This window comes from Salmo trutta, chromosome 33 (genome assembly GCF_901001165.1).
Source record: "Salmo trutta chromosome 33, fSalTru1.1, whole genome shotgun sequence".
NCBI lineage: Eukaryota > Metazoa > Chordata > Actinopteri > Salmoniformes > Salmonidae > Salmo > Salmo trutta.
The window spans coordinates 5,206,509-5,229,154 of NC_042989.1; the positions used below are offsets into that span (position 1 = coordinate 5,206,509).

Genomic DNA, 22,646 nt, shown 5'->3' on the forward strand with positions numbered 1-22,646 from the left:
TTCTAATAACTTGCTGTAAATGTAAAATAAATGTTTATTGTCGGCCCTTCTCGTTTTGAGGTTCTTTTTATTTCATTTGTGCTGGATCCACCTGCCGTTGGTTTTTCTGGACCATTTCCGGTTTCAGGGTATTTAAGCCATTTGCTCTCGGGGTGGCGGATCATGTGTAGACAATGTGCTGTTGCTTTTGTGCTCATGTATAGAGTGCAATAGTAATCGTGTCTTTTTGTAGACACTAACGGAGGCTAACTCCGCCATGGCTTGTTGGCCAAACCCTATGAGGAAATGTAGGGATAATTGCAGAAAGAAAAAGGTCTGTGGTACACACAGGCTTAGGAGATTTTATACGTTTTGTTCTATGACGTAATCTTCATCTGCTAACATCCCTTTTTGTGAGTTTGAAAGCATTTATATAATTGAAACAAGCATATAAATCACATAAAGGCTTCGTAATTCATAAAGATCATGTTAACTGACTGATATTATCTCAAATTGTATTTTCGCCGCATATACCAAAACCCTATTGTTTCCCCATTCATTTCCCCCAACAAACCAGATGTAGAAAATGCTAATTAATGTCTGTTTTTTGGGACTACAAGCTGGCGAGCTATATTAGACTAGTATGAGTTTTTCTGAAGTTCTTGCCGTGTTTGGGCGTTTTGCTAAGGTAACCTAAGTCTTATCCTTTTTTGTCTGGTCTTTTTTTTAAACTACAACCATTTTTGCCCTGAACTTCTGGACTATACATTTGCAAATATCGTCATACCTTTTGCACAGTGGGCTTAAATAAAAACAGATTTTTTTTCAACCATCTGCTCCAAAACCCAGCATTCCACTGGCATCTTCTGACAAGACAGGCCCACTGATCTCATTATTTTGTAGTGAGAGAGCGACACCATGTGACAGGATAATATCACTGCAACACTACAGGAAGGTGGGTGAGAAATGAGAAATAATAGTAGCTCACTAGTAAAGTGCATCATCATCATCACTGCCCTCTGCTTTGTCCTACTGACATGCAGTAGGCCTAGGGTTTCTGTATTGGGATGTAAAATATGGCTGGTCTGGCTTATCCCCGTTACCCTCTGTGTGTTTTAATGTGTTTACCTGGCTTGCACACACAGTGGACTTCGTCTGACTACTAACTACTGTCGGTTTCATATAGCATCAATATTGTTCATGATTTCTCTACCCTTGTTAAGCATATGTACATTTACTGTACAGCCAAATGGTCATTTCTAAGTCCCAAAACCAGCTTTTTTAAATCAAATAAATAAGTTTATTCCAAAGACTTATTACAAATTAAACACAATTAATACACACTTGAAATGTATGATACAATACAGTGCAGTGTTTTCACTAAACATTTGTAAAAAACAAAACAATAATTAAAACAAATAAATCATTTCAGAGACTGATCAAACCAAGAATATAGACAACTTGGTTTGGGAAGATTTACAACTGATAACGTTCTGACATGCATGAGTCTTAGATTTATGTGGTGAGAGATCAGAAACAGCCTCTCTCTCAGCGTCACTAAACATGCAAACATACACACACACACACACACACACACACACACACACACACACACACACACACACGTGTAAGTTCTCATTTATAACTGAAAAGATTCATTTCAAAATGCTACAGTATATATGTATTTTCAGAAATGTTGGTCAATTACTGTTTAAAGAAATGATGAAAGAGATTGGTGTGTTTTTTTCACTGTCTAATCATAGCATGGGGTTGTTCAATGACAGACATCTATTTGTTTAAAATCTATCACTTGATGGTTTCATTTCAGAGACAAGTAATCAAGTTTGGTTCCTAAATGCTATATATATATCTGCCTCACTCTCAAGAGAAATAAGTAGTACTGCTAGGTTTTACAAAGTCAAATGTAACAAATAACTACATTTTTAATAAAGAAATGTACAAATGACAGAGCTGGACGTAAGTATTCAGACCCCTTGACTTTTTCCACATTTTGTTACGTTACAGCCTTATTCTAAAATGGAGTAAATAAAAAAAATCTCCATCAAATCTACACACAATACCCCATAATGACAAAGTGAAAAACAGGTTGTTAGAAATAATGGAACATTTAATTTGTTTTAAACAGAAATACCTTATTTACATAAGTATTGAAACCCTTTGCTATAAGACTCGAAATTGAGCTCAAGCGCATCCTGTTTCCATTGAACGTCCTTGAGATGTTTCTACAACTTGATTAGAGTCCACCTGTGGTAAATTCAATTGACAATGACAATGACCCTAAGCACACAGCCAAGACAACGCAGGAGTAGCTTCGGGACAAGTCACTGAATGTCTTTGAGTGGCCCAGCCAGAGACCGGACCTGAACCCGATCGAACATCTCTGGAGAGACCTGAAAATACAGTTTACGGAAGTTTACATACACCTTTGCCAAATACATTTAAACTCAGTTTTTCACAATTCCTGACATTTAATTCTAGTAAAAAATCCCTGTCTTAAGTCAATTAGGATCACCACTTTATTTTAAGAATGTGAAATGTCAGAATAATAGTAGAGAGAATGATTTATTTCAGCTTTTATTTATTTCATCACATTCCCAGTGGGTCAGAAGTTTACATACGCTAAATTAGTATTTGGTAGCAGTGCCATTAAATTGTTTAACTTGGGTCAAACGTTACAGGTAGCCTTCCACAAGCTTCCCACAATAAGTTGGGTGAATTTTGGCCCATTCCTCCTGACAGAGCTGGTGTAACTGAGTCAGGTTTGTAGGCCTCCTTGCTCGCACACGCTTTTTCAGTTCTGCCCACCAATTTTCTATGGGATTGAGGTCAGGGCTTTGTGATGGCCACTCCAATACCTTGATTTTGTTGTCCTTAAGCCATTTTAACACAACTTCGAAAGTATGCTTGGGGTCATTGTCCATTTGGAAGACACACTGATGTCTTGAGATGTTGCTTCAATATATCCACATATTTTCCTGCCTCATGATGCCATCTATTTTGTGACATGCACCAGTCCCTCCTGGAGCAAAGCACCCCCACAACATGATGCTGCCACCCCCGTGCTTCACGGTTGGGATGGTGTTCCTCGACTTGCAAGCCTCCCCATTTTTCCTCCAAACATAACAATGGTCATTATGGCCAAACAGTTCTATTTTTGTTTCATCAGACCAGAGGACAGTTGCAAACTGTAGTCTGGCTTTTTTATGGCGGTTTTGGAGCAGTGGCTTCTTCCTTGCTGAGAGGCTTTTCAGGTTATGTCGATATAGGACTCATTTTACTGTGGAAATTGATACTTTTGTACCTGTTTCCTCCAGCATCTTCACAAGGTCCTTTGCTGTTGTTCTGGGATTGATTTGCACTTTTCATACCAAATATGTTCATCTCTAGGAGACAGAACGCGTCTCCTTCCTGAGCGGTATGACGGCTGCGTGGTCCCATGGTGTTTACACTTGCGTACTATTGTTTGTACAGATGAACGTGGTACCGTCGGGCGTTTGGAAATTGCTCCCAATGATGAACCAGACTTGTGGAGGTCTACAATTTTTTTCTGAGGTCTTGGCTGAGTTATTTTGATTTTCCCATGATGTCAAAGCAAAGAGGCACTGAGTTTGAAGGTAGGCCTTGAAATACATCCACAAGTACACCTCCAATTGACTCAAATGTTCTGGAATTTTCCAAGCTGTTTAAAGGCACAGTCAACTTCGTGCATGTAAACTTGTGATACAGTGAATTATAAGTGAAATAATCTGCCTGTAAACAATTGTTGCAAAAATGACTTGTGTCATGCACAAAGTAGATGTCCTAACCGACTTGCCAAAACTATAGTTTGTTACCAAGAAATTTCTGGAGTGGCTGAAAAATGAGTTTTAATGACTCCAGGGAAAGTGTATGTAAACTTCCGACTTCAACTGTAGCTGTGCAGCAACGCTCCCCATCCAACCTGACAGAACTTGAGAGGATCTGCAGAGAAGAATGGGAGAAACTCCCCAAATACAGGTGTGCCAAGCTTGTAGCGTCATACCCAAGAAGACTTGGTGCTGTAATCGCTGCCAAAGGTGCTTCAACAAAGTACTGAGTAAAAGGTCTGAACACTTATGTAAATGTGATATTTCAGTTTTTAATTTTGTATAAAATAGAAAAAAGTTCTAGCAACCTGTATTTGCCTTGTCATTATAGGGTAGTGTATGTAGATTGATGAGGGGAAAACGATTTAATCAATTTTAGAATAAGGCTGTAACGTAACAAAATGTGGAAAAAGTCAAGGGGTCTGAACACTTTCCGAATGCAGTGTATCTAAACAAAAGTTGTTTAAAATGATTCGATACAGTAATAAGACATTTGACATTTTAGTCATTTAGCAGATGGACTTGTACTAAGTGCATTCATCTTAAGATAGCTTGATGAGACAACCACATATCATAATCAAAAATACAGGAAACAAACATTCCATTGAGTGTAGACATCATAGGGAACATGAGATTGACTGACCAGGAGAATCCAGGTGAAAGCTATGATCCCTGTTACGTCAGCTGTAAAATCCACTTCAATCAGTGTCGATGAAGGGGAGGAGACGGGTTAAAGAATTATTTTAAAGCCTTGAGACAATTGAGAAATGGATTGTGTATGTGTGCCATTCAAAGGGTGAATGGGCAAGACAAAAGATTTAAGTGCCTTTGAATGGGGTATGGTACAGTAGAAGGTGCCAGGCGCACCGGTTTGAGTGTGTCAAGAACTGCAACGCTGCTGGGTTTTTCACTCTCAACAGTTTCCCGTGTGTATCAAGAACGGTCTGCCACCCAAAGGACATCCAGCCAACTTGACACAACTGTGGGAAGCATTGGAGTCAACATCCCTGTGGAACGCTTTCGACACCTTGTAGAGTCCATACCCCAAATAATTGAGGCTGTTCTGAGGGGAAAAGGGGGTGCAACTCAATATTAACATATAACTCACAGTATACTTTTGCGACAAAACAAAAAAGTCATACACATATCTATGAATAAAAACATTTGAGAACAGTAATATTTTACACACACATGAAGGTACCCATAAGCAATCATTTCTGATGAAAAAACACATGTAAAAAATTGGTGGATATAGCGTTTTGGAAATAAACACTTCAACTGAATCATCAACGCAGTGCATTTTTGAATAAAGACATTATCTGCACAAAGTTATATACTGGTAGACGGTAGTCAAACTATAGACTTCTATGTTGACTCAAGGATTCATATAATCATTGCTTAAAGGCCCAATACAGTCAAAAATGTGATATCCTGTGTTTTATATATATTTTCACACTACGAGACTGGAATAATACTGTGAAAATGTGAAAATTATGATAATGCCCTTTTAGTGTAAGATATGTTTGAAAAGACTGGCTGAAGTTTTTGTCTGTTTTGGTGTGATAGAGTTTTGGCCCTCCAACGTGACATCACCAGGTGGTAAATTAGTTAATAAACCAATAAGAACAACTAGTTTTCAGTTTTCCCCTCCCCACTCAGACCACTCCCAGACAGTCCTAGCTAAATTCTCGCTTGAGAAATTACTCTTTACTCCTTCACTAAGAAGCTTGTTTTGTTTCTTTTTGACCATTTTCATTCAAAGCGATCACAGTAAGGTACTTCATTGTTACACAGAAATTATTTGATATTGAGATAAAAACAGCTGCAATGGGCCTTTAATGTATTTCTTTTGAATCCACTTTGTGGTTTGAGATACACATTATTTTGCATCATCAAAACAGTACCAGAGGCAATAAAGCAAGGGCCATTATAGGGAAAAACCAAAGATATATCTGGGAGGAATACAGCTCCTATAGTCCTATTTTTGAGACTTCAGATTAAGCTTTCAGATGCAGTATCATCTCAAGTCCACAAGGCAGCAGCAGCTCTTTCAGTGTGGTGACAACATCCTTGGCTAATAGTGAATGATTACATCACATGAAAATCAGAAATCCTGATTTGGGATTTGTCTTTCATTTGGAAGAACAGATATACAGTAGAAATAGCACACAATTCATTGAGTAAGTTACCTGAGATCTAATTTCTCAATAGGCAAATAGCTTATGAGTAAACAGACTACAGTGCATATAGAACTTTTGGGGTAAACACCTCCCTCATGCATTTCCAAATATTGTGGGGTATCACTAACGGTAGAAAATCATTCTCCATGACAATGAATTATGAACATATTGCATATAGCACCTTATTCAGATTGCTTTTGAAGCTATACAGATATACAGTACCTATGTATTTAATACAATGTTTTAGTGCTTGAGTGGGATTCCAGAGTGATTCAGATTCAGTGGCCTTTTCTCAATTGGACATGCTCAACTCCTGTGTCCTCTCTCCTCCGTCCTCTCTGGCCTCCTTTTGAAAAAGGTCAAAGGTAATCGTGGAGAGGTGGTGAGGAGAGGGAATGTGGATGAAAATGCGCTTATATGAAATGAGACTCTCCTTCTCCCATCATGAGTCATCAAGCAAATTACTTTTGAAGGGTGGAATCCCCAAATAAATTTATAAAGTGATCAAAACAAATGTAGCCAGTCGTGCAAGACATTTTGTAGATAAATGGATAAGTAGCATATCGTTTTTAAATGTTTGCATGATTTTCTCCTTTGAGAAAAAAATTGCTGATTCAAAGCGGGTATGGCAGATTTCAAAACTCTTCCGCAAAGGACTCAGGTATGATACACTTGTGCTTCCTTGCCAAAAGGAGGCTACCGAGGAGGGGAGGACTGTCTTCCATTTTTCTACTAACAAATTGACACTCTCCTCGACCACTAGACCACTTATCGGTTTCCAGGTCACAGAAGAGAGAGGGCAGAGGTGCGAGGGTGGAGGATGGACTTTTCCCAAATTAGGAAATGCCCTTGTTCTTTGATCAGTCCAATTTAAGAGAGCAGTTGGCTCCTCTTCGTCCTCCCCCGCCTGCATCCGACTGGTCCCCTTCCACCCTGTCCCTGTCCATCCGTAAACGCAGCGTGTTGCGTATAACCAGTCGCTCCGTCATGAAAGATGCACAGAACCAGGGCAGGGCGTACTCCGCTGTGATCAACCCCATAAAGTTATACTGAAAATGGGAATAATCCCAGGGACAGGCATCGAACTGGGTCAACAACAGCCCTGTACCGAACTCCCAGATGTACGTCCATAGGGTATAGATGAGGCATCGCAGCAGCACGGGGCAGCGGAGAGCTCGGAGGGCCAGGTACATGTGCTCCACGATGAGGATGCAGGTCCCGTAGATTAGCAGAGCCCATACACTGGTCACACCAGGGAACTTCCAGTTGCGGTTGACCACGAACTCCCAGGCGGCGGTGAACATGACCTCGCAGAAGTAGCCGTGGATGGCGTACAGGTACCAGCGAGACAGGACCGTCAGAGGCACCGGTGAGGGTGCCGGGGTTGCCATTGCGGTGGATGCGATTTGGAATTACGCCCTCGTGATAAGGAAGTCCTGCCTAAGAGTTGTAAGCCCAAATGTCGCCCTCAGACCACAAGGATTTCCTCTTGGTCTAATGGTTGGTTTGGCGTGCCATACTGTAGGTCTAGTTCACCGACACCCGTTACACCATGGTGACCGCCCCTTGCTCTTTATCTAGTGGAGGAGAAACGTAGGTCTGTAAGGGAGAAAGGAGAGAAAAGTGAGTTAGTCAGTTTAGTGTTATAGAACGAGATAGACAGCTGGAGTACCTCTGCTACCTCAAATGCCTACCTTATGCATGTGGGGCAAAGGAAAGTGTTTCATAAGGGCAATGCTACACTCTTAGAAAATAAAAAGTTGCTAAGTAGAACCATACAGGCGTCTTTGGTTTGTCCCTATAGGGGAACCCTTTGCATAGGGTTCTATCTAGAGCACTCTGTATAGGGTTCTTCAAAGAACAACCTGTACATAGTTCTACCTAGAACCCTCTATGAAGGCTTCTGCCTAGAACCATCTATGAAGGGTTCTACCGAGAACCCTTTAATCTTTGGACGGTTCTTCCTAGAACCCTCTATGAACGGTTCCACCAGCCTTATTAGCCTTTAAATGTTATTATTTATGACAATAAATTACATATATCATATGGCCTTTTTTTTAGGGCCTATTTATACCCTAAGCCTGCTGGCTTGTAAAGGGATGTGTAATTCCTATCAGAACACAGACAGAATTGGGATATCCAACAAGTGGAATTGTTAAATCAACCGCAACCTGCACTCCGAATGGCTGCCAGAGTAAGGAAGATTGAATACTGAGACTAACCCAATAATTTAAACTGGAACACCTCAGTAACGGGTGCAATAAATCCAACCGATTGGATTAGTTTAGAAAACTGTGTTATTTATCTTTGTGTAGCATACAAATGTATCAACCATCAATGTACATGCAAAAATACTGATATTATAGTAAAAGAAACAATTCTGAAAATCTCCCTGCAATAGAGCATGCTGGGAAATATTATATATGTTTCTATGTAGAACCCTTCTTGCCTTCTAAAGAATCATCAAAGAACCTTTTCTTCCAAAAACGGTTCTCAGGATGTTAAAGGTTCTAGGTAGAACACTTTACCTTCCAAAAAGGGATCTTCTGATCAAAACAGAACCCTATCCCTCTGCAAATAACTGTTTTGGAACCCTTTTTTCTAGGAGTATATGGAAACTACACAGACTGCTAAAGATTAACCTTCAGATGACTTGAGGCCTCTCAGATATCCCTTCCAACATTTTTGGCTGCTGGTACAAAGTCTTAAACTGACCACTTGACATTTGAATTAACGTCAGCTTGCATTTCTTTCCATGTCAGTTTGCAATATTAGAACCCGTGAGAATCAACGACTGATCATAAAGGAGTAGGTTGAAGTGGCCTCTAGAGCCTGATCTTGGGTCAGTTTCGCATTTCCCCCACTAGTGGTTAAGGTTAGGATTTGTCGTGGATCTGTAACTAGGGAAAACTTCACTCCTCAGCAATCATAATGCTGTATCAGCCACACAATGCCATTACATCACAAGTGATATCAGACTAACACAATGCTATCACATGTAGAGAGCTTTAGAATAGCCCCCCATGATCTGTGTGCATCATGTGTCCTTGCTTTCTGTAGTGTAAATCCCCAGGTCAGACCAAAGACTATATAAATAACGGGTGCAAGGCAGTAAGCACCACTGGTATCAAGTGTCAGGAGGCTCTAGCAGGAATGCCATCTCTCAACCACTCTGTCATAGTATATAACCTCTTCCCCAGGCCCCATTGGTTTGACAGAAAGCCTAAAGTATAGAACGATTCTATAGTATTTACAGTATGTCTGAATCTGATTGAGACCACTGCATAGGTCTACTGACATCGGAAAATGGAACCAGAAGTCAAAAACTTTCAGAGCTAACAGTTACAAAAAATAAACACTGAGTGTACAGTGAATGTATGCATTCACTACTGTAAGTCGCTCTGGATAAGAGCGTCTGCTAAATGACTAAAATGTCAAATGTACAAAACATCAAGAACATCTGTTCTTTCCATGACATAGACTGACCAGGTGAATCCAGGTCAAAGCTATGATCCCTTTTTGATTTAAGTACCTTTATGATTGCTGGTAGTAGGTGACAGGCGCACTGGCTTGTGTCGAGAATTGCAACGCTGCTGGGTTTTTCACACTCAACAGTTTCCTGTGTGTATCAAGAATGGTCCACCACCCAAAGGACATCCAGCCAATTTGACACATCTGTGGGAAGCATTAGAGTTAACATAGGCCAGCATCCCTGTGGAACGCCTTCGGCACCTTGTAGAGTCCATGACAAAATGAATTGAGGCTGTCCTGATATTAGGAAGGTGTTCCTAATGTTTGGCATACTCAGTGTATATATATATATATATATATATATATATAGTTCTGTAAATATTAGTAAGTAAAAGGAGACAATTGTTTCATAATAGTCAAGATTGTAGTTCACAATCATCAAAAGGGGATGATTGTGGACTACAGGAAAAGGAGGACCGAGCACGCCCCCATTTTCATCGACGGGGCTGCAGTGGAGCAGGTTGAGAGCTTCAAGTTCCTTGGTGTCCACATCACCAACAAACTAACATGGTCCAAGCACACCAAGACAGTCGTGACGAGGGCACAACAAAACCTATTCCCCCTCAGGAGACTAAAAAGATTTGGCATGGGTCCTCAGATCCTCAAAAGATTCTACAGCTGCACCATCGAGAGCATCCTGAATGGTTGCATCACTGCCTGGTACGGCAACTGCTTGACCTCTGACCGCAAGGCACTACAGAGGGTAGTGTGTACGGCCCAATACATCACTGTGGCCAAGCTTCCTGCCATCCAGGACCTCTACACCAAGCAGTGTCAGAGGAAGGCCCTAAAAATTGACAAAGACTCCAGCCACCCTAGTCATGGACTGTTCTCTCTGCTACCGCACAGCAAGCGGTACCGGAGAGCCAAGTCTAGGTCCAAAAGGCTTCTTAACAGCTTCTACCCCCAAGCCATAAGACTCCTGAACAGCTAATCAAAGGACTACCCAGACCCCTATTTTACGCTGCTGCTACTCTGTTTATTATCTCTGCATAGTCACTTTAACTCTACCTACATGTACATATTACCTCAATTACCTCGACTAACCGGTGCCCCCGCACATAGACTCTGTGCCGGTACCCCCTGTTGATAGCCTCGCTATTGTTATTTTACTGCTGCTGTTTAATTATTTGTTACTTTATTGTCTATTTTTTACTTATTTCTTTTCACTTTTTTTTCTTAAAACTTCTTAAAGCATCGTTGAATAAGGGCTTTTAAGTAAACATTTCACTGTAAGGTTGTAGTCGGTGCATATGACAAAATAAAATTTGATTTGAAGATTATACATCCAACCGTAATACAATAGTACAATTAAATCCTATCAGAGAGAGGTTGTGAGTGTGACCATATACAGCAGAAGCTGGTTTGGCGAAGTGGGCAGAGAGCCAGGCTGATGAGGATTTCCTAACAAGGAACAACTGGGCCAGGAGACTGGACTGACCTGCTGTAACCCTGTTTTCCTCACCTTCACACTCTTCCTGCCTCCCTCTCCCTGTCTCTCACCCTCTCCCTCACCCTGTCTCTCACCCTCTCTCTCACCCTCTCCCTCACCCTCTCTCTCACCCTGTCTTGCCCCACTGGATCCTAACTCCTGCTCCCTTGAATTCCCCTGAGCTCCTTCTAGTTCCCCTCTCTCTTTCCCTCGCTCACCCACCGACTCCCTCCCTCTCTCACCCCATGCCCTCCCTCCTCTACCCACACCCTCTCTCACCCTATAGCCCCCCTTCCACTCTGCCTCACCCCTGCTGCCTCTAAAACATTCATAACGTCCCTACCACCACAGTGTCACCTGACCCACACCCTAACACACTTTAGCATGCCTCTGTAGCCCAGCTTGACCCAGAGCTAAAGCCTGACATACAGTGGCTTGCGAAAGTATTCACTCCCCTTGGCACCCCCCAAAGTCAATACTTTGTTAGAGCCACCCTTTGCAGGAATTACAGCTGCAAGTCTCTTGGGGTATGTCTCTATAAGCTTGGCACATCTAGCCACTGGGAGTTTTGCCCATTCTTCAAGGCAAAACTGCTCCTTCAAGTTGGATGGGTTCCGCTGGTGTACAGAAATCTTTAAGTCATACCACAGATTCTCAATTGGATTGAGGTCTGGGCTTTGACTAGGCCATTCCAAGACATTTAAATGTTTCCCCTTAAACCACTCGAGTGTTGCTTTAGCCGTGTGCTTAGGGTCATTGTCCTGCAGGAAGGTAAACCTACATCCCAGTCTCAAATCTCTGGAAGACTGAAACAGGTTTTCCTCAAGAATTTCCCTGTATTTACCGCCATCCATCATTCCTTCAATTCTGACCAGTTTCCCAGTCCCTACCGATGAAAAACATCCCCACAGCATGATGCTGCCACCACCATGCTTCACTGTGGGGATGGTGTTCTCGGGGTGATGCGAAGTGTTGGGTTTGCGCCAGACATAACGTTTTCCTTGATGGCCAAAAAGCTCAATTTTAGTCTCATCTGACCAGAGTACCTTCTTCCATATGTTCGGGGAGTCTCCCACATGCCCTTTGGCAAACACCAAACGTGTTTGCTTATTTTTTTCTGGCCACTCTTCCATAAAGCCCAGCTCTGTGTAGTGTACGGCTTAAAGTGGTCCTATGGACAGATACTCCAATCTCCGCTGTGAAGCTTTGCAGCTCATTCAGTGTTATCTTTTGTCTCTTTGTTGCCTCTCTGATTAATGTCCTCCTTGCCTGGTCCGTGAGTCTTGGTAGGCGGCCCTCTCTTGGCAGGTTTGTTGTGGTGGCATATTCTTTCCATTTTTTTATTAATGGATTTAATAGTGCTCCGTGGGATGTTCAAAGTTTTGAATATTTTTTTTATAACCCAACCCTGATCTGTACTTCTCCACAACTTTGTCCCTGACCTGTTTGGAGAGCTTCTTGGTCTTCATGGTGCTGCTTGCTTGGTGGTGTGCCTTGCTTAGTGGTGTTGCAGACTCTGGGGCCTTTCAGAACAGGTGTATATATACTGAGATCATGTGACAGATCATGTGACACTTAAATAAAGTCCTCCTGTGTGCAATCTAACTAATTATGTGACTTCTGAAGGTAATTGGTTGCACCAGATCTTATTTAGGGGCTTCATAGCAAAGGGGGTGAAGACATATGCACGCACCACTTTTCCATTTTATTTTTTATTTTATTTTTTGAGACAAGTAATTTTTTTCCATTTCACCAATTTGGACTATTTTGTGTATGTCCATTACATGAAATCCAAATAAAAATCTATTTAAATTCCAGGTTGTAATGCAACAAATAGGAAAAATGCCAAAGGAGATGAATACTTTTGCAAGGCACTGTAGTGTGCAAGGCAAGTAGTGACCTGAAACTGTTGTTGTTGTTGATGATGATTATGATGTTGCTTTGTTGTAGGTCCTCTCCAGTGGTAGAAAAAGTACCAAATTGTCATACTTGAGTAAAAGTAATGATACCTTTATAGAAAATGACTCAAGTAAAAGTCACCCAGTATAATCCTATTTGATTAAAAGTCTAAAAGTATTTGGTTTAAAATATTCTTAACCTCCCTGGGCAAGGTGGGACGCTATAACTTCAATTTCTCAAACATATGACTATTTTACACCATTTGAAAGATAAGACTCTCATTAATCCAACCACGTTATCCGATTTCACAGCGAAAGCAAAACATTAGATTGTCAGGAGAGTACCCTGCCAAAAATAATCACACAGCCATTTTCAAAGCAAGCATATATGTCACAAAAACCAAAACCACAGCTAAATGCAGCACTAACCTTTGATGATCTTCATCAGATGACACTCCTAGGGCATTATGTTATACAATACATGCATGTTTTGTTCAATCAAGTTCATATTTATATCAAAAACCAGCTTTTTACATTAGCATGTGATGTTCAGAACTCGCCTACCCACCGAAACTTCTGGTGAATTTACTAAATTACTCACGATAAACGTTCACAAGATACATAACAATTATTTTAAGAATTATAGATACAGAACTCCTTTATGCAATCGCGGTGTCAGATTTTAAAATAGCTTTTCGGCGAAAGCACATTTTGCAATATTCTGAGTAGATAGCCCGGCCATCACGGCTAGCTAATTTGACACCCACCAAGTTTGGCCCTCACCAAACTCAGATTTAGTATGCACTCCCAGGACTTCTACTTCAACAACAAATGTTGTTTTGGTTCCAAATAATCCATAGTTATATTCAAATAGCTCCGTTTTGTTCGTGCGTTCAGGTCAGTATCCGAAGGGTGAAGCGCGAGCACATTTCGTGACAAAAAAAATTCAAAATATTTTCATTACCGTACTTCGAAGCATGTCAAACGCTGTTTAAAATCAATTTTTACGCAATTTTTCTCGTAAAATAGCGATAATATTCCAACCGGGCGACGTTGTACTCATTCAAAGGCTGAAAGAAAAACATGGCGATTTCTCGTGACTGCGCATCTCCAGTGTCAGTGTCCCCAGCCTGACCAGTAACAAACAGAGCTGCTGTACTTCACCCAGAGACTGCAGACACCCCATTACACTTTCTGGCGCCTTCTGAGAGCCAATGGAAGCCTTAGAAAATGTCACGTTACAGCAGAGATGCTGTATTTTCGATAGAGATGCCACAGAAGGAGAACAAATTGTCAGACAGGGCGCTTCCTGTATGGAATCTTCTCAGGTTTTGGCCTGCCATATGAGTTCTGTTATACTCACAGAGAACATTCAAACAGTTTTAGAAACTTTAGAGTGTTTTCTATCCAAATCTACTAATTATATGCATATTCTCGTTTCTGGGCAAGAGTAGTAACCAGTTTAAATCGGGTACGTTTTTTATCCGGCCGTGCAAATACTGCCCCCTAGCCCCAACAGGTTAAGAATCAAAAGTAAAATGTAATTGTTAAAATACACTCAAGTATCAAAAGTAAAAGTATAAATCATTTAAAATTCCTTATATTAAGCAAACCAGATGGCACAATTTTCTTGTTTTTCTAATTTACGGACAGCAAGGAGCACACTCCAACTTTCAGACATGATTTACAAACTCAGCATGTGTTTAGTGAGTCTGCTAGATCAGAGGCAGTAGGGATGACCAGGGATGTTCTCTTGATAAGTGTGGGAATAGACCATTTCCCTGTCCTGCGAAGCACTCAAAATGTAACGAGTACTTTGGACATCAGGGAAAATGTATGGAACAAAAACTACATCATTTTCTTTAGGAATGTAGTAAAGTAAAGTACAGATGCCCCAAAAAACTACTTAAGTAGTACTTTCAAGTATTTTTACTTAATTAAGTACTTTACACCACTGGTCGTTTCCTAGCTCCCCACCTCCCAGCTGCCATGTCAGTGTTGGTATTGCTCCCTCCGTAGCATCAATGGACAGTTTTCTGACTTCTCACTGCTTTTTATTGATCATGATGATCTGTTCTTGTTATTCTATTTTTGTGCTGCCTGGCATGAGGTGTTGGGTTCTAGGTCCAGATCAATAGGAAAGACAGCTCATATGCAATTACTTCTGGACTGCCTACTGGGTCTTGGCACTGCCTCCACTCTCAGTCCCTCTGCCACCTGGGACCCCTACCTGCTTCTGTACAATGGTCTAAGAGGATGTAAGAACAGCCCATAAATAGCACTAATATCTGTTTCATACAGCTCTAATACATACTACTACGCACCAATAGAAATGTGACGCAGAAGGAATGAAACAGTGATCAGGTCAGTCTGACTGTGAGAGTCATCCACTGAGAGAAATTTGCTGGGTGGATTATATAAAAAGAACCGGGTGATGCTGATGGAACAGAGAGAGAAAAATTCCGTGAGGGATTAAAACGCTCATATAACGCTCCAGTAGGCAGGTTTAAAGGTTTAAACTGCTACGTATGGTCTGCGTTCCGATAATGACTCAAATATGCTACCTGTCCTAAATGATTGCACAACTAGGACCTACTATTGCTAGGGATCCTCAGGAACAACCGCACAAAGTTGACAGAGGAAAGAAAGGTAAACCAACAATGTAATGTAATGATGCAAAATGTAAGGAAACTAACACTAAAGTGGAAATAACTGATTAAGTAGGCCTACAATAGTGGCTAATATTTAAAGCTGTAATATGTAACTTTTTGGGCAACCCACCCAAATGCACATAGAAATGTGTGTTATAGATCTGTCACTCATCGAAAGCAAGTCTAAGAAGCTATATCTGTTCTATGTGCGCTATTTCTATGCTCCCCCTTCTTAAGTTTCGTTTTTGCGTCTTTTACTTTCGGTTTTGTACACCAGCTTCAAACAGCTGAAAATATTATATTTTGTTATGGAAAATATATCGGTTTAGATGGTACAATGATTCTCTACCCTATACTTGCTTGTTTTGTCACATAAACTGAAATTAAGCAAACTATTCAAATTTTTGCAACCAGGAAGTGGCAGAGCGATTTCTGCAAAGTGCATCTTTAACATGATACAAATGTTTAAAAATACAGTGAAAAGTCCAGGCATACAGTATAATTAAAACATTCTACAAATCACAAATCAACTCGGTAGGTTTGGAGCAATACTGTCATTTGCGCATGGCTACAGAAGCCTATAGCTTGGGTCTCCAAATGTAATCTCTGCAAGGTTATAAAGCCAGCATTTCATAAACTTAACTGTGAAAAAGGTGATATGTTGATATGCTTCAGTTTTATGCCATATGACTGGTTTCACATTTGTCTCCAGCGATCATAAAAGGTCAGATAGATCTACAACAATTGTCATTTATATTTACAATTCCCTTATTCAAACGGTTTACTCATTTACCTAGCTCTTATCAATAGCTCTTATCAATTTGTAAATTACAGTGCATGGACAATGGTGTTTAATCTGTCAGAAAAAAATTAAGTAGGCCTAGATGTTGTTCCACTTGGAACCGACAGGTTTCTTAACCTAATGAATTGTTTCATCGCGTGTAAAGGTGGTGGAATCAGGAAGGAATTAAGTCAAGATCTGAATATGCTGTATCTGTAGACACACCTCTGCCACACCTTCATTTCTTTGATCTCCACCCCAAACGAATAGCGGGTGCATAGCATGCTATTCCCATGCTTAAGTTCAAGGTCATCAGAATACACATAGAGAGAAAAGTGCATAAAAAGGGAATTACATTCCATTTACACATGCTTAACTCGGGTCAGAATTTCCCCATTGTCCCTGTGGGTTAGTATTGGACTGACTGAGCAAACCCTTTTTTTCAATTTTCGCCTAAAATGACATACCCAAATCTAACTGCCTGTAGCTCAGGACCTGAAGCAAGGATATGCATATTCTTGATACCATTTGAAAGGAAACACTTTGAAATTTGTGGAAATGTGAAATGAATGTAGGAGAATATAACACATTAGATCTGGTAAAAGATAATACAAAGAAAAAAACATGCGTTTGAAACGCAAGAGAAAAAGGCCATAATGTATTATTCCAGCCCAGGCGCGATTTAGATTTTGGCCACTAGATGGCAGCAGTGTCTGTGCAAAGTTTTAGACTGATCCAATGAACCATTGCATATATGTTCAAAATGTTGTGTCAAGACTGCCCAAATGTGGCTAATTGGTTTATTAATACATTTTCAAATTCATAACTGTGCACTCTCCTCAAACAATAGCATGATATTCATTCACTGTAATAGCTACTGTAAATTGGACAGTGCAGATAGGCAGAAAGATTGAATTCTTGTTAATCTATATCAGATATGTCTGTCCTGGGAAACGTTTTGTTACTTACAACCTCATGCTGATCACATTAGCCTACGTTAGCTCAACCGTCCCGCGGGAGGGACACCGAACCGGTAGAGGTTCATCAAAAAGCATTAAGAAGTTTCCAAAGGTAGATGCAAAAATGTGGATGGGTTTTTCTCATTACATGGTAGGCCTACTGTGTTGTCTGTATCCAAGCTAAAACTGTAATTAAATGATTTACAGAAAAGTACATCTGTGGTCTTTCTTTAATTCCCTCAATTTTAATGAAAGACCCTGGGATGTGGAGTTAATCCCAACATCTTTGTCATGTCCCTGGGATTAGGAATCTGGATGCTCAAATTGAGAGGAAAAGACTTTAAGATTTTGTTAACTCTTTAGTAAATTCATATGTGCATATCTGGAGTGAATACTTATTGCCCTTTATCAAAATACACAGGGAACAGGATGTGTAAATAAGGATTGCAGGTTGGCCGCGACTCCTTGTGCAGGCCCAAGAGAGGAGTTACTGTTACCGCAGAATCACTGTGCCGGCTGCCCCAAAGAGATACTAATTTTGGGGATGCCCCGCTCTCTCACTTTTGAAACTGTGACAACCTCAAATAACCTCACTGCGGCAACCCCACTGATAGTGGGAGAAATGTTGATGCCATATAGGACTGTGACGGTCATGGAATTTTGGATGACAGTAATTGGCCAGTAATAATCCTTTTTATTTGATTTTGTGGCATATTATCTCCTCTCCTCCACTCCTGACTGCATCTGCCGCCATATACCGTGCATTCGGGAAGGATTCAGACGCCTTGACTTTTTCCACATTTTGTTACGTTACAGACCTATTCTAAAATGGATTGTATTGTTTTTTCCCCTCATCAATCTACACACAATACCCCATAATGACAAAGCAAAAACAGGTTTTTGTACATTTTTGCAAATGTATAAAACATTTAAAACTGGAATATTATATTTACATAAGTATTCAGACCCTTTACTCAGTACTTTATTGAAGCACCTTTGGTAGCGATTACAGCCTCGAGTCTTCTTGGGTGTGACGCTACAAGCTTAGTACACCTGTATTTGGGAAGTTTCCCCCATTCTTCTCTGCAGATCCTGTCAATTTCTGTCAGGTTGGATGGGGAGAGTCGCTGTTCAGCTATTTTCAGGTCTCTCCAGAGATGTTAGATCGGGTTCAAGTCCGGGCTCTGGCTGGGCCGCTCAAGGACATTCAGCGACTCGTCCGGAAGCCACTCCTGTATTGTCTTTGCAGGGTGCTTAGGGTCGTTGTCTTGTTGGAAGGTGAACCTTCGCCCCAGTCTGAGATCATGAGCACTCTGGAGATTTTCATCAAGGATCTCTCTGTACTTTGTCCGTTCATCTTTCCCTCAATCCTGACTATTCTCCCAGTCCCTGCCGCTGAAAAACATCTCCACAGCATGATTCTGCCACCAGCATGCTTCACCGTAGGGATGGTGCAAGGTTTCCTCCAGACATGATGCTTGGCATTCAGGCCAAAGAGTTCAATCTTGGTTTCATCAGACCAGAGAATGTTGTTTCTCATGGTCTGAAGAGTCCTTTAGGCAAACTCCAAGTGGGCTGTGCTTTTTACAGAGGAGCAGCTTCCGTCTGGCCACTCTACCATAAAGGCCTGATTGGTAGAGTGCTGCAGAGATGGTTGTCCTTCTGGAAGGTTCTCCCATCTCCACAGAGGAACTCTGGTGCTCTGTCAGAGTGACCATCGGGTTCTTGGTCACCTCCTTGACCAAGGCCCTTCTCCTCCGATTGCTCAGTTTGGCCTGGCAGCCAGCTCTAGAAAGAGTTTTGGTTCCAAACTTCTTCCATTTAAGAATGATGGAGACTACTGTGTTCTTTGGGACCTTCAATGCTGCAGACATTTTTTGGTACCCTTCCCCAGATCTGTGTCTCAACACAATCCTGTCTCAGAGCTCTACGGACAAGTCCTTCGACCTCATGTCTTGGTTCTTGCTCTGACATGCACAGTCAACTATGGGACCTTATGTAGAGATGTGTGTTTTAGAAAAAGGCTGTACGTAACAAAATGGGGAAAAAGTCAAGGGGTTTGAATACTTTCAGAATGCTATGTAAATAAAACAAATAGAACAGGCACTCCCATTCAAGTCAATGATTGCATAATGAGTGGACCCGCGTCTGGCGGCCATTGCGAGTGTACCCATTGGAGCAAAGCAGAAAGTAAAAGCAGGAAGTGTACCCATCAACATGTGCTGTGATTTGTTGATTCAACTCAACTGACATTACAAAGAATACATTCCATTGCATGAGCCATGTCAGATAGCATCATTTTGAATGAACATTCTACATTTCATTAAGGAGCAACAAAGTTTCATCACGTTGTTAGGGGTCCATGTTACTGCAGTACGGACTCAACCGAATGCTTACATTTTTTAGTTCATGGGTTATTTTATTTTCATGACTTCTCATCCATAACCTTCGGTTACACGGTTATATGGTAATTGTGCCAGCCCCAGTAATGCCATAGGCTATGCCTTGCCTACTCCTCCCAAAATCAAATATTGATTGCTCGTGTGATGCTTGGGCTGCAATTATGTTAGGCCATCCTACGGTAGCCTATGCCAATACTACACATTTTGCATATGTATCAGTGAGCTTAAAAATGGCTAATATTATAGGAAAACATACAAATAATGGGAAACGCTCAACTGTTATAACCGCGGGAAATATGTGCTATTCATATTGTTCTCCCCGTGGACAGCGCGTCAAGTGGGGCAGCAGAGTAAAAAAACAAGGAATTGAATCAACTGAATTCCTCTGCCAACATAGTCTGTAGCCTAGTCTAATCCCTGTCCTGTTTCAAGTAGGCAGTAAAGTGGAACAAAAATGATATCAACCCGCACGTCTTACCGGGAGATTGTTGCCCACGGTTGTAGATTCCACGGGAATGCACCTCAGGACCAACGGTCAATGTGAAGATTTACCATCCGCAACCAGGACATCGTCTGATCGTCAGTTACAGGCTCATTCACCATTCCGTAGGGGACTACTGTCCAATGAAAATTGACACATTTTCCTTCACTGCAGTATCAGCCTGGACAGCGGCAGCAGCACATGCTGAGACAGAACGGTCCCTACTCCTGCTGTTCTTGCATCTTTCATTAACTCTTTCTTCACCTCAGTGAGTAGTGGGTTTTATTGAGCTCTGGCAGGTTGTGTTGAGCTCTGGCAGAATTCAGAGCTGGGTCGTGTTCAGTAGGGAGAAACGTTTTAAAACGCAGAGGTACAGTGCTACCTGAACTTGTCCAGTAAGAACAGGTTTAGTTTCAATCTTCCATAGCTAAACGCTTTGCTACAGTGTGCCCTTCTGAAGAGGAACCAGGCCTTTCTACCCCAGCCAGACAGTTTCTCTTGACAATCAGTGAGGACATACAGAGTGCATAACTAAAGCACCGTTATATGTAATACCTGTAGGAACTGAACTCACTATCTTGGTATTTCTATTGCGACGCTCTTACCAACTGAGCCACACAGTCACCATAAGCATTGACCAGGTAGAAACAGCTCAGGAATTGGAGTTGCAGTTTCCATTACAAATGAAATTGACCCATTCCCTGAACCTGATATAGAGCCTTGTCTCTAAAACTGTCTGTCATTGACAGAACCTGTGTGACCTCTAAGCACTTTTGGAGGAAGTGGGCAGGGCCAAACCTCTGCAGTTGTAAAACAGTAAAAAAATAAGATCTCGGCGCCCAATCAGAGGTCGCATATGGCAGATTGGGTTTGTATCAGGATTGAGATCCACATATGGAGGTGGTATGGTATAAATTGGAAGTCAAAAGATCAGATTCAATATAGTTCCTATATACACCCCTATAGTAGGACTGGGAATTGCCAGGGACCTCACAATAAGATATCAAAATACTAATACTAATTAATGTGCCACCACGGGTGGTTGGTGGCACATTAATTGGGGAGGATGGGCTCACAGTAATGGCTGGAACGGATTATTGATATGGTATCAAACGTGTTTGATGCCATTCCATTCACTCCATTGCAGTAATTAGGAGTCATCCTCCCCTCACCAGCCTCCGGTGACTGCCATTCTATATGCGTCACGATTTATCGCTCACGATTCTATGTACTGCGATTCGATAGTTCGGTTTTATTCCGATTCGATGTTCTAAACTTATTTCTCACGGTGTCTGCTGCAGAGATACAAGATGCCATGAGAAAAAGAAAGTTGGTCCATCATGACAATAAAAGTGCTGAAAACATGTTGGCTCACCACTTAAAGTTTGAAGCCAACCTATAGAAGGAGAAATGCTGGAGTTTTGGCACAGGTACAGCCGACCAGCGCTAGCCAACTACCCTAGCAAAAACATATCTTATAGAATCCATACTTGGGAGTCAAAGAATCCATATAATATCGTCAAAAATAATACCGCGATCCTCTACTATATCGATTTATATTGTGCATTACTTTTGACCAGAACCCTGAGCCCTATGTAAAATTTAAGGTGCCATTTGGGACACAAACCTAGGAGTTCCACAACCAGAACAGTAATCCCACACAAGGAGAAGAAAAAAAAAAAATCAATCATCTTTTTAATTACATCATTGAAGCATAGATGCATTACTTGTGAAAAAGGTAGAAAAAACAGCATGTTTCAGTTTCTCAATAAGTTAAACCTCTCGGGCCAAATAGGGTCGGGCCTGCTCACAAAACAGAATCAGAAAACTCTAGAAGCTTTCAAAATAATAAATGAAACAAAAACCACCAAGGAGTTATTCTTATGTCATTGAAATTAATCTTTCTCTCCTTGTTGTGTATTTAATAAACATGTAAAAAAAAAAAAATGCAAATGGCTTATATTACAATACAGACAGTCGTTCTTTCACCCTTTTCCACAGGGGTTTTCCACGCAACAACACCAAGAAGTTGCCATGAAACTTAAAGTTACCGTTTTTTTTAATTAACATTTAAACTGATAAGCTGTCGGGTTATACTCGGTAAAAAAACAAAAAATAATAATTATAATTACAATAATGACAGTAATAACAAGGTTAAGTAATAAACACAGTCCTGTTGAGTCAGGAAGTCTTCTGATAGGCCAAAGCCTTAGATCCATTCCCAAAGACAATTGGTCCATTGGTCTTTGACAGTTTTGCAGGCTCGTGCTGATTGGGTGAGATGATGGACAATCAATGATGGTGCTGCGGCTTTCAGCCCTCCTCCACTCAAATCCCCCCAACTCCATCTCTGGATGTGGAAAAATACATTCCCATTTCATTTACCTGGGGTAAGAAAACAGGAGGGTTCAGACTTCATCTCTTATACTCCACTATATGATTCTACTGCAGAATGCAATAAAGTACTATTTAACACTGTAAATGCA

At 41.1% G+C, this 22,646-nt stretch overlaps 2 protein-coding genes across 4 annotated transcripts in view; both read right to left on the reverse strand.

Moving 5' to 3' along the window:
- Nucleotides 1–5,524: 5,524 nt before the first annotated feature.
- tmem229b (transmembrane protein 229B) lies at nt 5,525–20,318 on the reverse strand. The gene is made up of 2 exons (XM_029729579.1): nt 20,158–20,318; nt 5,525–7,624 (listed from the first exon to the last, which is right to left on the reverse strand). The coding sequence occupies exon 2, from the start codon at nt 7,414–7,416 to the stop codon at nt 6,886–6,888; it is 531 nt and encodes a 176-aa protein (XP_029585439.1). The 5' UTR covers nt 7,417–7,624; nt 20,158–20,318; the 3' UTR covers nt 5,525–6,885.
- Nucleotides 20,319–21,836: 1,518 nt separating this feature from the next.
- The window catches only part of mta1 (metastasis associated 1), a 41,418-nt gene continuing 40,608 nt past the window's right edge, over nt 21,837–22,646 (reverse strand). For 2 of the 3 annotated variants that reach the window (XM_029729580.1, XM_029729581.1), the window contains one exon: nt 21,837–22,545. The gene's annotated coding sequence lies outside the window, so the exon portion shown is untranslated. The remainder of the gene's footprint in view (nt 22,546–22,646) is intronic. The other variant, XM_029729582.1, reaches the window with a different exon arrangement.

Excerpts from the sequence above, each read along its gene's own strand:
- tmem229b (XM_029729579.1), bottom strand. The coding sequence starts at position 7,416 with ATGGCAACCCCGGCACCCTCACCGGTGCCTCTGACGGTCCTGTCTCGC.